Below are 16,282 nucleotides of genomic sequence, written 5' to 3'. Positions count from 1 at the left end.
ATATAATCCACCATCCATCCTCACAAATCTCACACCAAAATTCTCAAGATCTCTATCATTATTCATAGTTTCTGCTTCCTTATTCACAAAAATTTGCTTCCTTATCCACGTGGCGAGTAAGTTTTTCCATGAACTTTGCATAATCGTTCTTCGAAGCACTCCCTTTTCTCTTTGAAGCCTTCTTACCTTGAGGCCTAATTGGAAAACGGGTCGAACCCGACGTGCGTTCAGGGAGGGGCGTTTCGGGCACTTCTTCTGCATCATCTTCATGAACATGATCGGGTGTAGAGTGTAGAGGGGTGCTGTTCATGTGCACTTCTGGACCGACTGGCACAACTCTAAATTTAGGACAATCTTTGACAATATTCCAACATTCCCACCGGTTGAATGATTTATTTTTGCTTTTGGTTTTGGCAGCGTACCAAGCTTGTGCTTGAAGTTCCTACACAATAAAAATAAGTAACAAATAAATAATTATAATGAAAATAAGTAACTAGCAAATATATACATATATATATATAAGTAACAAATATAATGAAAATAAGTAACTAGCAAATATATACATATATATATAAGTAACAAATATAATGAAAATAAGTAAGAAGGCTTCAAGTTTAGTAACTAATGAAAATAAGTAACTAGCAAAATATATATATATATATATATATATATATATATATATATATATATATATATGTCATGTTAATCATAACATGGGGCTAGAGTTCCAAGTTTAGTAAATAAATAAAACAAACAAACAAATAAATAAATAATACAAACAACATAATTATAATGTAATAAATAAGTAACAATAAATAATAAATTTTGTACGTAACAAATAAATAATACAAACAAATAATTATAATGTAAATTTGGGTATCAAATAAATAATATATTGTTACCTGATCCGAGTAATTTTCCCCACTTCGAATATTACTACTAGCTTGTGCCAAAGCGTCTCTCCACGTACTAAACGATTGGCTAAGTAATTTCCAACGACTGGACATCGATTCTTTGGTTCTTTTCCCACCAATTTTCTCAAGAAAATTGGTATGAATAAGACTCCACATTTCTCGCAATTGCATCTCATTACCCGTAAGCGAACTATGAGTAAATTCAACCCAGCTAGTACACAACGCAACATCTTCAATAAGCGACCAATTCGTACCTGCACCAGTGGTCATTTTGTTGAAAAAAAATGGATTCAAACTTTGAGACAAAGAAAGGAATGTGATTGAAAGTAGTTGAGAAAATATGAAATTGTTGTGTAAGGTAGATGATAATGAGAAGGTATTTATAGAAAAGTAAAAACAATTTTTTTTACGTTTTTTTTCAGATTTTTCAGATATTTTTTTGAATTTTTTTGAATTTTTTACAATTTTTTTTTAATTTTTATTCAATTAATTAATCTCTGCCGTTAGATATAAAAAAATTTGAATTCCAACGCTCCAGATTGTGCCACGTGTCACAACGGTACCTTTTCAGATTTTTAAAACTATTTTTTTATTTATTTTTTAATTTATAAAACATTTTAATATTCACCGTTGATCTGAACGGTGGATATTAAATCTGACTTTTTTTTTTTTTTTACCGTTGAGATCTAACGATCCACATTAAGTGACCGTTAGGATCTAACGCACCGTGGGAAGCCACGTGGCTTCCCAACGGTAACTGACAATTACTTTTTTAAATTTTTTGTGTCGGCGACGCGCCCCCACGCGCGGGTGGGGTGCACGCGCCTGACACAAAAAAATTTAAATAATGCGCTGACGCCACCTAGCGTCAGCCCCATCTCGGGCTCAAGGCCTGGCAATCCCTCACGGCCTGGCCCTCGGGCCTCCCCCTGCCTTCGGCCTCCCCCACGCTGGAGCATCACCACCGGCCCTCGGGCCATTGTTTTGGAGCCCTTCCCCCGAGCAAAACCCCACGCTGGGGATGCTCTAAGGGGTGCACGTGAACATTCAAAATTTAAAAAAAAATTCCTCTCTCCCTTTGATCTCCACCGTCTTCAAGCCCAACAAAGGGTTCCTTCTTTGTTTTTTGCAGCATGGCCAACGGATCAAGGATTTCCTTCACACACACACACACACAAAAAAAAAAACACTAATAATTATACACAATCACAAATCAGAGCATTCAAGTCAGCCATCCACCAAAAGTTTCAGATCCGTGCTCAGAAATTGTGGAGACATGGAGGCTGCGGCTGGGGTTTGTTTTGGGAGACATGGGGTGGGGGAATCGGCGATGGAGATACGTGAGAAGGCGAATCGGCAGCGGATTGCAGCTACGGAGTTGGGGAGGGCACTGGCGGAGAGAAAGAGGATGCGGCACCGACTATAACCCCAACTGCAACAAACGCCGACTACCACCCCTTCGAGGTCATGGCTGCCGGAGATTCAAGGCTGCTGCATGCACCTCGTATCAAAGATCGGCTGCCGGAGATCCCTGTCACGACGCCTAAACAAAACCCAGTCACGCCGCACCTGCAACTTTCGTGTTTTCCGGTGGTGCAAGGTCTAGAGCAAAAACTCCAACTGGATCGGGAATTGGTGCCTGGGTCCAATTTGCCGTTGAGGGCGGTGGGAACTTGCGGGATTTGGGTTTGATGGGTGAGGAGTGGGTTGGGGTGCAGGATAAGGAGGAGGAAGGGGTTAGGAGAGGTATGATGGAGATAGTAAGGGGTAGTCGAAGAAGAAGGTTTACTTTTTTTAATTTTTAATTTTTTTTTAATACCATGGCATTCAGTCATTATCCATATCCATATGAACGCTGTATCATTATCCATATCCATATGAACCAACGCTATATCATCAGTTAATGAGAAACTTACCAAGTCAGATGTATGAAACTGTCTCATGCTAACATATATATGAGACTGTCACAAAATTAAAATTTTAGGTATAACTCTAGAACAAAAAAAATTTCATATACCAAATGTTGAAAACCATGAAACTTAATGGCAGTAAATTAAAATTAATCCAATAAAAAAATTTACAATAATTTTTTACTGTACAATGTATAATAAACATGAGAATTCTCCAAATCCTCAAAAAAAAAAAAGATCAGCGAGAATCCTTTGTAGTTGTTCATGTAGCGATTTAAAAGAGACGGAGGAGAGAGGACAACCCTATAAATAGTAATAAGTAAATCTGATCGGATTCAGATTCATAGGATGATAGGGACAAGAGAAGAAGTTAAGGTCCCTCTAATATTATCGTCATATATGATTCTCTTTAAACAAAACATATATGATTCTCTTTGTATTATAATGTTTTATCTTTAATGAAATTTAATTGTTTGATAAAAATAAAAAATAAATAAAAACATAAGTTTAAATAAATTTTCTCAATACTACCCTTTGATGACCTTTTATTTTTCTTAAAGAGAATAAAATATATTAAGAACGAAAAAATAAAAAATTACGCATAATTGACATATTAAATATGGTGGGAGCAAATATCTTATTCAAGAAAAATCACACGGGAAAGTCATGAAGCATGAATAAGAGACATGCATACAAAAAGAAACACTACAACTCTAAAATTGCAAACTAGTCAGAAATATAATATAATTTCTTAACCACGAAGAGACTATATTTAACCAACAAGAAAGATAACACGCATAAGGACTGCTTGCAATTCGGAGAGCCCCTGTAATGGCACTACAAAGAACAAGGCCGCACCATCTAATGATCTTCCAATTGTCTACAAATAAAGCCATGTTATGAGTCACCTCTATTAAATGTCGAGATTTCTCCTCACGCTTCTTTGACAAGTGCACAAACCACCAAAGAGAAAGGGCAAAAGGAAAAACACAGATCCTCAACATTGGGAGAGAGGTACTACAACCACTAAGGCTCTCTTCAGCAGAATGAAAGAGCGACCACAACCAATAGATGGTGATGGTTAAAAGATAAAAGAAGCAAAGTGGAGAAGAGACCGGGAGGGATTTGCCGCCACTCAAGGTCAAAGGCAAGGGTCGATGACGAACAATTTTCTCTATCTAGTGGCTAGTATTGCAACTCTAATGACATGTTTACTTGAAACCAAAAAAATTGTAAAATCTTAAAAAAGAAAGAATGTTTATGTCATTGAGAATGACTACCCCCGTCTAGTACCTCATTCTTGATTTTTTTAGTGTTACGTCATAAACCCTCTCTAGTCGATTTAATTTCTGGTTTTTTAACTATTAAATTACGGATTTTAACGTGAAAATCCTTGGGATTTAGGTTAAGGTCAAAGAATATTTTTTATGCTATGATTTGATAAGTCAACGAAGAGAAAATTTGTACTGCAAGCAATAAGCTGTTTTATTTGTGAGCATACCATTACCGAATGTTGGGTAGTCGGTAACCATACCTATGGTACCAAATGTTGGTAGTCGGGACGAACATAAGCCAATTTTATTGGACAAAGAATAGCACCTGGGTCTATAGGCTGTAGGCATGCCTCAAATATAGGCGGCTTTCCTTATTCCGGCGAGTAAATATAGGTGGTTTTCCATCAAGAGCGAAGTTAGAACCGGTCGATAGCACCCAAACAGAGAAATTCCTGCAGAAATGGAAGCATAGAGGGGTGCTTTCTTTCTGTGAAATGCAGTATACAGTAATGATCCATGGAGTTATGCTATATTTCAATCAAATTTCGTATTAAGAAACCACTTGAATTTACAATATAGTTATTGGATGAAGAGATAATTACTGTTCCGTTTACATATTTACCAACGTTAATCTCAAATTTTCCAGTTTAAGGGTCAGAGTCAAAATCTCACCGCAGATCGACAACATTAATTCTCAGATTGGAGTTTATAAACACATGAGAACAATGCTCATAAATTGGGGTTCCATCTGAGGGCTCTTCATGCGGATGAAACCCACGCTGATCACAGTTACGAATTACAGACACACCACCTGGGTCGGATAGATGAAATATGCCGTGTGGACTGCAATTACATGGGAGACAACTTATCATGCCGATTATATTATATGATAAACGATATTATCAATTTTGTCAAGAGTTAAACAAACCCACCTGGATGTATCTGTTGGAGCCATAACGATTGCAATTGCTTCTGGTAACATAATCTGAAACAAAACAAACCATAGCAACCCCCTTTATATATAGTGCAATGACACCTTGGAGAACACGAGCAAATAGTCAAAAGGATATCTAATAATATAACAAATCCTTCACAGTAGAGAATGTATTTCCACAAAAAGAACTAAACCCGCGAGGAATTAAAAAAGTATCAATTGAAGTCAATAAAATACATATTACCAAAGAGTCAGGATAGAGAAAGGGGAGGCCTAGACTGTCGTGAGCCTAAAATTCATAAAAAAATGAAATACAAGAAAAAGAAAGGTGATTGCTTTTTTACCTGGTATGAGTAGTGAGTGTGCAGATCAACGGACGACATGAAACAGGTCTGTGATGGGTGTGTCTGGTGCATCACACAGATATGAAAATCAAAATAATTACATTTACAAGAGCAAGAATAACAACCAAATGCGCATTGAAGCCACTGAAGCTATTGAGACACTTACATGAATCCAGCCAAGTGGAAAAAGAGATAATCTGTCTTGAACCTCAAATATTTCTTCCTCATTCAACGTTTGGCACTGAACATAAAACAAAGATAATGTTGTTAATAGAAATAGACAAAACGCACTTTTAACTTTTGAAAAGATGCACATATAAAATTGAGAGATCGCATTCAAGATACTCCACTGAGTTTACATAAAAATGCTTCTTTAATTCTAAATGATAATTTATTTATAAATGGGATGAGTATCTTCAGCAAAATTGGTCATCTAATTTATTTGGTACATAGTTTGCAGCTCTACGTGTAGAAAAACAATTTAACCATCTAATGATCTCAAGAAGGAAAATTCAGTATGATCAACCAGCACATGGAAAGGCAAATCACAAGTTAACATGTGATGTATCCTACCGAATCAGAGGTCGACTCTTGCTTTGGGACTATTAGCGTGGTGATATGGAAAACCTTGTTTTTCTGCAGCCACAAGAAAAAAACGAAAGAATAAGAACCCAAGGGAATCAAATTATGTTAGTTTCCTCATAAAGAAAAGACCATTATATTCTTACCAATGCACCAGCAAGAATACCACATGTCTCTAAGTTTTTTTCTGTATTAGCCCTAGCCAATCTCAAGAAATCATCCATCAATTTTACTGGCTGCAAAACAAATTAAATGACAACATTCACCATTAGAAGCTAGAAAAATAATTTCTCATGGATTGTAAATCGACAAGAGATAGATCAAGTGTTTCCATCTATAAGAAGGATCAGAAATAGGAAGCTTACAACATGTAAATGTTGATATGAATTAGAGCTTGGCATCCCATCCAGAGAAGGTTTTGTGAGTCCTGGCCTTGGATCTGCCACTTTTGATGGAGGAATTGGAGTATATTCCTGCTGCACTTGAGCAATTACAGGAGGAGGAGAAGGCTGACGGATGACCAACTTGAAAGGATCTTCCCTTGCTCCATTAATCAATGAAGGACTTGATTCCTGAGAAGAGCGTGGCCATGCACCATCATCCAAGGAGAGCACCGACTCCATTGTAGATTTAATTCCTCCTGGATCACCATCTTGTAAAGCCACAATATCATTTTGTACAGCCTGATTCAGGCTATAACCATGGATGACATGAAAATGAGTATGTTAGAAGCAGCCAAAACTAGTAGGAAAGTTCATCAAAGATAATCAAGCAAGCTTTGATTAAATACATGCTGAGAAGGAGGCAAAACATGAAATAAATATGCAGAAAAGGAGCACAGTTACAAGGTTTAGACTTTAGGCAAGAAGTATTGCATGAAAAACTCACTCTGAATTATCAGTAGGGATTAAGTCAGTACTGGTTGGATACTGAACCTGCATAGCGAATAGGTTAATTGAGTTCTGCTAGCTCAGGAATAAATAAAATATAAAAAATGGATTTGAAACTGCACTTAACAGTTTACCTTAACTTTTCCGCTAGGTCCTAGCCACTGGCCCTGAAGACCATTTGGACCCAAAAAGGAGTGTCTAGACAAAGTCTCTTTATTGGGAAGAGGTAGATTAAAAGATCTGCATATTCAAGGAACTTTTGTCATAGTTCAAATTATGACCTATGGATATCCATATACTATATACGGCTAGAAGAAATACACTCACAGCTTCTGGAACTGCTTGTCAATTTGTGTAGTATTTGTTGATATCTGTGAATAATCATTTCTATACTTCCATGATGACGGAGATGTCAAGCTACCAGGCTGCAAGTATTAAATAGGATGGTAATTTAGTAATATCGATAGTCTTCCAACAAACTTCAAATAAACTAAAAATATTACATGCAGGCACAACAAGATTATGACACATCTTCGTAAGTGCTTTACAACTTAATGGAATCAATGACTAGATAATGAGAACAAGCATAACTAATCCCAAAACATCAATAGAGCATTAAGTACCTGCCTAACGCTTAGGCTCAACGATTTATTGTTCACAGAAGGCCACTCTAAAGAAGACGTTGCCAAACCATTTGAAGTGCCTTCTAGGCTTTCAAGTTGAGGTAGTTGAGCAACTGCTTGGGCCTCGTTAAGTTTGCTCACTAGGCGCAGGGCTTCTGGCTTTAAAGATTCAAGCTCATCTAGTACTTTTAGCAGTTTCTGCAACGATGATACAACAGCCAAATCAGAACAGATGAAACGACAGCCAGAACAGGTTGAAGCACATTGAACAAGAAAGAAGTAGTAAATTAATCACTATCTAAAAGAACAAGCATACTTTTACCTTTCTATATAGAGTTTTCTCTTTCGAAGGATATGTCTGGTAGTCTCGATGACACGGTATAGTTTCAGACACCAAACTGTAAAATTTTAACAATAAGGTTACAAATCTAAATTATTCTGCATGCTATTCAATCCCACACAATGTGAATCATCTAACAACACTATCAATCCCACAAAATGGGATCACAACGACGCTCTTTACGTACCTTGAGAATCGTAGAAGTATAACGTACAAATCTAGGATGTTTTTCTCCTCTCGGTAAATACTAGCCTGAGCATTTGAAGAGTACATTTAGAAATCAAAAACAAAAAACTGAAAATTTTAAACACACATTAGCTGCGGGATACTCATCAGATGACTAGATTAACACATAGCATTGCCATATTAGGTCATACATTCCTAATTAGTAAGGATTAAACAAATTTTTTGTGATCACAAAACCTACTGTTTCCAAATTTCATACAGAACTCACCTTCAATTTGAAGAATACAGACTTAATTTTTAGGGTGATTTGGGAGTCTTAGAGCTATTAAAAAACCCTTAAACAGCTAATTTCAATCAAAGCATGAATTTTGGCACCCTAATAAAGTCCTAAGTAGGTAATTAGCATTTCACAATCAAATTAAACCGTAATTACTCTAAACTCGATTACAATGAGAGCGAAAGAGAATCGAAAGAAGAGAGAGGAAAATCAAAAGAGAACCTGTCTGAGAAGATTATCGGCGATTCGGAAGTAAAATCGGAGAGGATAGCGATTGTCGACCTCGACTCGCCGAGCCATCGAATTGATGCTGATCTTCATCTTCTCCGGCGACGAATGCCAGTTGGACAAGCGGTATCGCGCGCAGAGCTTCAGGGAGGGAACGGAAGCGGAACGATGTTCTGAGCGTGCGAGTAGAGTCAAAACTCGGTCGTTTTGTGCGGAGAACTGTCGTTTTAATTTTTTTTTAATTTTTTATGTCGACATGGTGAGGTTACAGAGGTACCGTATGGTTTTCATTACGTGCAATGCTGACTACGGAATTTCGTGAACCGACCAGTGTTAGTAAAAAAAATTTATTGTGATCAGAATATAGATGACATATTATGTATTTTTATATAAGTGGTGAAATATTTTATTTTTAAGTTATTAATTTTTTAACACACATATCATACTCTTTTTATAATAACACATCGTATATCATCTTGTGTTCTGGTTACACTGACATTCCAATCATAGGAATAGTTGAGGTGAAATTCTTTTGACAGTCATATCCCATGGACTGTTCCACCGACTCACAAAATACTGAGTATTTAAGTAATGTTTGATGTCATGCACAACTCCTTCAACGATCCATGTAATTTAAGTAGTTCATCTGATTCCGCTGTCAGACACAATAATTTTAATACTATAACAAAAGTAATTTTGTTATTCATTCGTTTATTTGGTAACATAACAACAAAATATAAGACTGGTTTTTCTCAAGGGTGTGCACGATATCGTCTTTGTACATGGTCATCTGTTGTAAAGTGGAGCCTTCAAATCAAAGTTTAATCTTATATTCATTCGCCCCTTCGTTTGTCTTTGGCCAAACGATGAAAGAACTAGGGATGAGGATAACATATAATTTCTAATACAGAAAAAAAACGCTTTTAATTACTTAAGCTATAAGTCTCTTGAAATTTTATATAATATATGTCCTGCATATATATGGTAACATTATTATGCTATAGTGTTATGGGAATTAATTAATTACGGCATCATACATATTGGAGGTTAGTACAGTAATCCAGTCCCCGCAATCATCAACACAATCCCAATTAGAATCTGGTTTACAGCCTTGTGTGCTTTGCTTCCTTCAGCTCTCATGTGCTCAGCCACATCGAATTTACCTGCAGAAATTGCAATTTAATGACTGATTATACAAGTAACAACTGACATTTACTTAACCAAAACAAAATATAATCTCTTCACAGCACCATGACTAGGTACAAATCAAAGGTTACCTCTTTCTTCGCTGTGGCCGCATCCGGCATGAATCGTGTCTCGAACGTCTTGAATCGTGGCCTTGTTGTAAAACAGGAAGTTGGTCATGATGTTTTCAAGACAATCGAGCAAAAGGTGTGTCTCCGTCAAGCAAGGACCATTGCAGTATTCATCAGTTTTTTCTGCAGGTACCTTCAGATTTCCACCCTCATTCAATCTGTAAGACTCTTCACAGCTGCTGTAAACCTGAACGTTTCTCGAAACCATTACATATATTTCCATGACAATTGTGTTTACGTCCACAAATAACAATTTCTAACGTTTCTATGAGCTTTTTTTCCTAGTGTCACACGTAAACACTTGGAAAACTTTTTGTGCATGACATTTGTTCTAATAATTAAGTGATGGTGTGCATCAATATTGTCAAAAATGGATCTATAACGTGTTTGTATATTTTGTGGGCAATAACAGTATCTGACATATTACACATAGACAGTGTGTATCTGACATATTAACGAGGTGTGACTTACATATTTATCATTGAAACACAGCAAGGCTTTGTCTACAATTTGAGTTGGATCCTGGAGTTCAGTGCCTTTTTCTGGCTCATAACCTCTTTCAGGTGTATAATCATCAGCCATCCCTGTAATATTTTTGCACAAAAAAAAAAAGTTCCATTTAACATTTTAGTGGAGGGGAACAATAAGTAGGAAAATAATATATATGTTTCTCTGTAACATATATACCAGTTCTGCAGCAGAAAAGAGAGATGCAGATGAAAGCTGCAGCTAAAACTGAGAGTTGGTTCATCGTTAATGCCATGACAGAAGCTTGCAAACTAGAGCAACTACCTTGGAAGAAAAATATAGCTATTATTGGAGCTAAATCGAAATTTATACCGATGCAGTGTTAACGACCGTAGCAATATAATGGAAGAAACATATAACAACCTTGCCTACCATTCTACTTTCTTGAACATAAATCTTATTTCAGCTGTGATTTTACCAAATTCTCTCATATACATGCATTGATTGTCACCTTGAACAAACATAAGAACTTAAGTAACTATTGTGGATGGGAAAATGCTGTAAAAGTAGATGTTGGTAGATTTTAATCGGAAGAAATGAAAACCGATTGATGGGTTTGCTCTAAAATAGGTAAAAAATTTGGAGAAATGCCGACGACTAGAAGGAGAGAGCAGTTGGAGTGCAAGTCACCAACTTCCACTTGCTGAGGACTTTTTCTTAGAGTGTCAAAAATCAAACCTAAAAATTTGCATGAGCTAGCGTTATGCAATTGCCTAACTTGCACTACAAGTAAAGATGGTGTTCCGTTAGAGAGAAAATTAAGAGTTTGAGGTTTAGTTCACGGCCTAAGTAATACCGTAAGAGAAGCAATATATATAGATTGGTAGGGAGACTTGTGGCGAATTGGCAATGAGTTACTATTCACAGAATGTACTGTTGTAAGTGGCTAGCGCATGGTTTTTTCTCTTTCAAACGTGGAAATTTGATGTTTCCATTTTACATCAGTTTTCTCTTTTCTTTAAGGGTGAAAATATGGCTTTCTTGTAACCAAAGAATATTGCACTTTAGAAGGGTAAATTATATTTTGCACCTATTTGATTTACAGAACAATTTGGTCCATATGCTATACAAACATGAGGGCATTCAAATTACAAATTGTTACACCACGGTCCTCTATCTGCCAAACTATGAAAGTTTATTCTAGTTAGGAGCTCATTTCACCTATTTTTTACTTACATGGACGCTCAATTGAATATATCTAAAAATTTAAAATTTTATGAGGAAAGTTATTATTTGTTGTTCATATGGCATACATCTATTAATCTATTGTCATCAATCTAGCATCCGTGTAAGCAAAAAGTGGACCAACTTGACAGTTGATTGGCAGAGAGGTAATGGTGCAAGGATATTTGTAACTTCTTCTCCAATATTTTAAGGATATGCATGGATCAAACCGTTTGTATGCCCTAGCGGTTGAGGCAAGTGTTATCTAAAAGAAGTCGTTGTCATAAAATACCAGTTTTGGTTAGGGATTCAACTCAAGTTGGAATCACAAAACTAACCACGAAATTAATAGAGAATGCCTAACTTTGGAGAGAAGAACTACGTACTCTTATTATAAAAAGCTAAGTGACAATTATTACATTCAGCCAATTTCAATGCTTAATTATACATATAGCTTGGTAATCAACATTAATCCTCTCAAACAACAAACTACTCTGAGCCCTCGACGAATCCATGCTCCCTGCAACATCATAAACCAAAGAATAACAAAACATTGAATGAAGATTAGTATAACATACTACGAAGATGACTAATCGCATTTGAACTTACGGGAGGCTGTATATCATTCATGATCAGATGTACAAGCGGGTCGTCTTGGGGGTAGCTGCTGGTGTGGTGTTCTCTGCAATATTGTCACGTAAATTGGGTGTTTTTATCAATACAAACCTAGTTAATTACATTATTGTAATGAAAAACACAAGAAAATTGTATAAACTTCTTAATTAGACATTGACATTTTGTTAGGAATTATCTGTTGTCTTGCCCCCACTGAAATATCAATATATATGGTTTTCAAGGTGATATATGGACTCGTTAGATTTTTCTAAACTTCAACGACATTGACAATAAAAATTGTCGCGTTCCCGAAAGTAATGCACTTAGGTGTAGTTATAATTCTATACCTGGAGTTTTGGTCGTAAGGTCTCCACTGCTGCTGTTGATTTGGGATTCACCCCTGCACCTTGCTGTTACACATCCATGAATTGAATTTTTATTTTATTTTATTCATAGAATTGAATGAGCAAAAAGTAAAAAGATAGAGAGTAAGAGAAAAGAGGTTAAGTTTCTTTTCTTTCTTTTCTTTCCTTTTTTTTTTTTTTTTTGGTAGGGATTAACAATACCTTGCATAGTGCCCAATCTGCTGAATCAAAGAAGGCACGTTCATGATCCTGCATGCACGCACGCACGCACACACAAATTAGGGTTTTGTTCGATGGGTTCAATGAAATATAACAGAAAAAACAGAACTGACTGAATTTTTTGAAGTGGTAATCTGTAATCGGTTTTTACCTTTGAAATCAAAGGCTTCTTCTTTGGCGCAAGGCCTCCATATTTGTTGGCAGATGTTGCCTGTAATTAAAACCAGAAAAAAAAAAAAAAGAATTGTCAATACTGATTGGTGAGACATTTGGTAAGCATTCCTAAAGTTTAAGAGTAATGTTATTCATATCATCTTTTTATACCACATTTCTATACCATCTTAGATGATATATGATATGAACAGCCATATCATTTGAAAATTTTGCAAAACCCAAGGAAATGCAAAAGAAAGACTTTTCTTATATCACAATCATAATTTAATTAACTAGTTTTTCTTAATTATTAGTTTATTAAATAATGAACTAAATTTAAAAATTTGATTAATTTAAATGATGTGGCCGTCCACATCAAATACCACCTAAGATAATATGAAAATGTGGTACACAAATATGATATGAATAACATTATTGTTTAAGTTGCAACCACTTCACCGCTCCCGACATTTCGAATAGGAAAGGTATATATTCCTGTCGTGTCAAAATAATAGCCGTTTCTTACTAATATCCTAAATGTAATGCGTCGCACCCACCCAAATCTAAATTGCAATTTTGGGCCCAACAATTATAGGTCTCAACCTAGCGGGCCGGTGTAAGAACGGCACAGACACAATCCACTTAAATAAGGCATGGCACAGCTTAAGTCGATTTATTTAAGATACCTCACTTCATGATTCGTAAGAAGTGGTGGAGCCGGGCCTAAGAGTTCAATGGCCGACCGGCACACAATTTGTTGGGCCCGTCATAACCCAAGCACAACCCGCGACCCTGGCCCATTATAAAAGACTTAATTTTTATTATTCTTAATTACAAACATACATTTTAAGGTTAGTAACACTTAGTATTAGTGATATTTAGCTTAATAACATGTTCAAATAATTTTTTTTAAAATTTTAAAATAACTAAAGTTTGTTTTGCCGAAGTCGGTTCAATTAGTGACCAGGCTATGCACAGCCCAGGTCTTAATGGGCTAGGACTGTGGGCTGAGCCATGCTTAATATTTTATTAAGTAGGTCGATCCAAGCATAATTCGTTTATTAAGTGAGTTGGCCCAAGCACAACCCAAAGTGACTTTAAATGGGTCGAGCCATGCCATACCGACTCATTTGATACCTCTACAATTAGCTAAGAAAATTACATTTTTTAAAATCTCACATATAAAATTTCGTCAACAGATTATAGTACATGCCCTTTGGCACAAAGATGATGTAATTTTACAGATAAAATTAGAGAATTATCAAAGTTTTTTCTTATAAAAAAAAAAAGAAGAAGAAGTATTATTCACCTTTTTGACATTAAAAAGATGTTTTAAATTGAAATCTCTCTATTTTGTTGTGTTTTGTTTTTAAACTGACACAACCAAGTGAGTTTTACATTTTGGCATTGCTTATTTGTGGTGTCTTGACAAGAAAATGGAAGCAATTAAAGAAACTATTTATGGTAGCATAATTATTTTTCCCTATAGTAAGAAAAATATATTTTTTTTTTTCGGTGTAAAAAGATATACAGTCAAGATGTCGTGTATATAAAGTAAAACACCCTTATGGTCAAATTTTCCAGTCTTTTAAAATTCCATTTGATTAATTAAAATACCAAAGGAGAAAATCATTTAGTATACGAGAATAAAATATTAAAGTAAAGAAAATAATAAAATATGAAAGTAAAGAAAATCGTTTTTCTCTTGATCCTCACAAAGCGGAGAGTTTTGTTGGCTTAGGATCGTCCTCTAAAGATAATCCGAAAAGAGTAGACCTATTCTCACCCACCAACCTCAATATATTAGTTCAAATTATATGTTGGGCAGAGAAAATCTATAGATTACGTAGGATAGAAGAAACTTATCCGCTAGTAAATTAGTAATTAATAAATAAAAATGGGAATTGTTATTAGCACTCCAAAAATCTCATTCTACATTCCAAACTTTCTATATTAGGAAAGAAAAATACACTTATGAAGAGTGTAAATGAAATTTTTAGAATACCAATAACACTTCCCATAAAAATACTGCCACCAACTTTATTTGAAATAAAGTGGATGTTGAGCGTATCACGTGAACCATGCAGTACCGATTGCAGATACGACCACCAAAGTTCTTAGTTTTTATACATTAGAACCGACACCATGGAAATAGCCTACGGCAATTTGAATTTTTGTATTTTTTTTTTCCCTTTAAATCGTCTAATTAAACTCAATAATTTAGCAAATAATAAGTTGGAATTACGAATAAGAGAGAGAATAAGGAGCAGGTTACCTCATGGTCTTGGGCAGAGAAATAGTCTTGGCCTCTGCTGCAATCCTCCATCTTGGCTCTCCTACACGATCATGGATTCTAATCAATCATGGGAACAAAATTAAGAGCTAATTAACAATGAAAACCAAAGGGAATATAGAAGAAATTTGGCATGAAAATAGAGAATTAAGACATGAAAAGAGAGAGAGAGAGAGAGAGGTTGCTAACAAGAACAATGCCGCTGCAAATAGCAGAAGTATTGAAATGGGGTAGGAGTAGGTTAATCTTAGTAATATATACATATAAATAATATATATATAGACCAAAATGATAAAAGAAACAATAAGAGAAAGATAAAAGGGATCTTGGCATTACCTTGTGGAAGAGCAAAGTGAGAGATGCAAAAGGGAACCAAAGGATAAAAAGAAAGAGAGAGACGAGGAATGAGGGTTGAGTGAGAGGTAAGATAAGAATGTATTTGTATTTATTTCTCTGTCTTGTATTTTAGTATTTTATTTTGATTTGAGAAATGCATATCTCATTTTCTCTTTTTATTTCTCGTGACGCGTTGTCGAATGATTCTAATTATGCATAATTAAGCGATTCTCATAATGTATCAATGATTTCATATAAATAATTCTACGCAGGAAAAAGAAATAAAAAGAAAGTATGTTCAAACCAAGCCCAATATAAAAGTTTGATTTATATCGTAAATAGATAAACGAAAGAATGGGAATTAAATCTCCCTAATAAACCGTATAAGATAGCGTAGCTGAGGCTGAGGTTAATCGAATGTGAGCAAATTCTCAAATTCTATTGGACTAGGAGGAGAGCCACCGGGTAGTCCACTCAAAAACAAACAGTACATTTGTACATGTGCAATTTATCCACTTTACGTACCGACAACCACTGCAATTTTTATTGGTTGTTTTCTTGTATGGATTTGACATGCCATTGTTGCAGTCTTGTAGAGATGACATAAGAAAGGGAGTAGCGTCTAGTAGAATTGGCAGTTCCTAACACGATACTATGACACGATATGAAAATAACAGATTTTAGATTAACACGATAACTAATCGGATCATTATTGGATGATCCGTTAATAACGGATTCTTAACGAGTATACACGCAGGTAACATGTGGGTAATCATTTTCAACTTGTTAAG

General features: G+C 35.5%; 3 protein-coding genes across 3 annotated transcripts; all 3 read right to left on the bottom strand.

Annotated features, from left to right (window-relative positions):
* Positions 1-4,626: 4,626 nt before the first annotated feature.
* On the bottom strand, positions 4,627-8,705 carry LOC137731982 (AMSH-like ubiquitin thioesterase 3). Its single transcript, XM_068471255.1, has 14 exons — positions 8,497-8,705; positions 7,999-8,063; positions 7,794-7,869; positions 7,472-7,669; positions 7,176-7,273; positions 6,983-7,088; positions 6,847-6,893; positions 6,324-6,651; positions 6,105-6,194; positions 5,950-6,012; positions 5,543-5,617; positions 5,377-5,439; positions 5,031-5,083; positions 4,627-4,941 (listed from the first exon to the last, which is right to left on the bottom strand). The coding sequence occupies exons 1-14, from the start codon at positions 8,593-8,595 to the stop codon at positions 4,767-4,769; spliced, it is 1,536 nt and encodes a 511-aa protein (XP_068327356.1). The 5' UTR covers positions 8,596-8,705; the 3' UTR covers positions 4,627-4,766.
* Positions 8,706-9,445: 740 nt separating this feature from the next.
* Positions 9,446-10,792, bottom strand: LOC137730536 (uncharacterized). Its single transcript, XM_068469525.1, has 4 exons — positions 10,506-10,792; positions 10,290-10,402; positions 9,780-10,005; positions 9,446-9,665 (listed from the first exon to the last, which is right to left on the bottom strand). The coding sequence occupies exons 1-4, from the start codon at positions 10,579-10,581 to the stop codon at positions 9,550-9,552; spliced, it is 531 nt and encodes a 176-aa protein (XP_068325626.1). The 5' UTR covers positions 10,582-10,792; the 3' UTR covers positions 9,446-9,549.
* A 1,082-nt stretch (positions 10,793-11,874) lies between these two features.
* On the bottom strand, positions 11,875-15,418 carry LOC137732120 (uncharacterized). Its single transcript, XM_068471418.1, has 7 exons — positions 15,345-15,418; positions 15,138-15,198; positions 12,861-12,920; positions 12,692-12,739; positions 12,473-12,535; positions 12,120-12,192; positions 11,875-12,030 (listed from the first exon to the last, which is right to left on the bottom strand). Exons 1-6 carry the CDS (start codon positions 15,416-15,418, stop codon positions 12,133-12,135), a joined length of 366 nt encoding a protein of 121 aa, XP_068327519.1. The 3' UTR covers positions 11,875-12,030; positions 12,120-12,132.
* Positions 15,419-16,282: the final 864 nt, after the last annotated feature.

This window comes from Pyrus communis, chromosome 4, assembly GCF_963583255.1.
Source record: "Pyrus communis chromosome 4, drPyrComm1.1, whole genome shotgun sequence".
In the NCBI taxonomy this organism is placed as follows: domain Eukaryota; kingdom Viridiplantae; phylum Streptophyta; class Magnoliopsida; order Rosales; family Rosaceae; genus Pyrus; species Pyrus communis.
The sequence above is the reverse complement of the archived record's forward strand: the minus strand, read 5'-3'. Positions and strand labels throughout refer to the sequence as shown.

Bases quoted from the DNA above. Each gene is read 5' to 3' on its own strand.
- LOC137731982 (XM_068471255.1), bottom strand. From the start codon at position 8,595: ATGAAGATCAGCATCAATTCGATGGCTCGGCGAGTCGAGGTCGACAAT. The intron at 5,618-5,949 runs GTAGGATACATC...TTTTATGTTCAG, and splicing joins AAGAGTCGACCTCTGATTCG to TGCCAAACGTTGAATGAGGA. The intron at 4,942-5,030 runs GTGGGTTTGTTT...ATGTAATTGCAG, and splicing joins GCTCCAACAGATACATCCAG to TCCACACGGCATATTTCATC.
- LOC137732120 (XM_068471418.1), bottom strand. From the start codon at position 15,418: ATGTATATATTACTAAGATTAACCTACTCCTACCCCATTTCAATACTT. The intron at 15,199-15,344 runs GTTAGCAACCTC...ATGATCGTGTAG, and splicing joins TTTGCAGCGGCATTGTTCTT to GAGAGCCAAGATGGAGGATT. The intron at 12,193-12,472 runs GTATAGAATTAT...ACAATATTGCAG, and splicing joins CCTTACGACCAAAACTCCAG to AGAACACCACACCAGCAGCT.
- LOC137730536 (XM_068469525.1), bottom strand. From the start codon at position 10,581: ATGGCATTAACGATGAACCAACTCTCAGTTTTAGCTGCAGCTTTCATC. The intron at 10,403-10,505 runs GTATATATGTTA...AAAATATTACAG, and splicing joins TCTTTTCTGCTGCAGAACTG to GGATGGCTGATGATTATACA. The intron at 10,006-10,289 runs GTAAGTCACACC...AGAAACGTTCAG, and splicing joins TGTGTTTCAATGATAAATAT to GTTTACAGCAGCTGTGAAGA.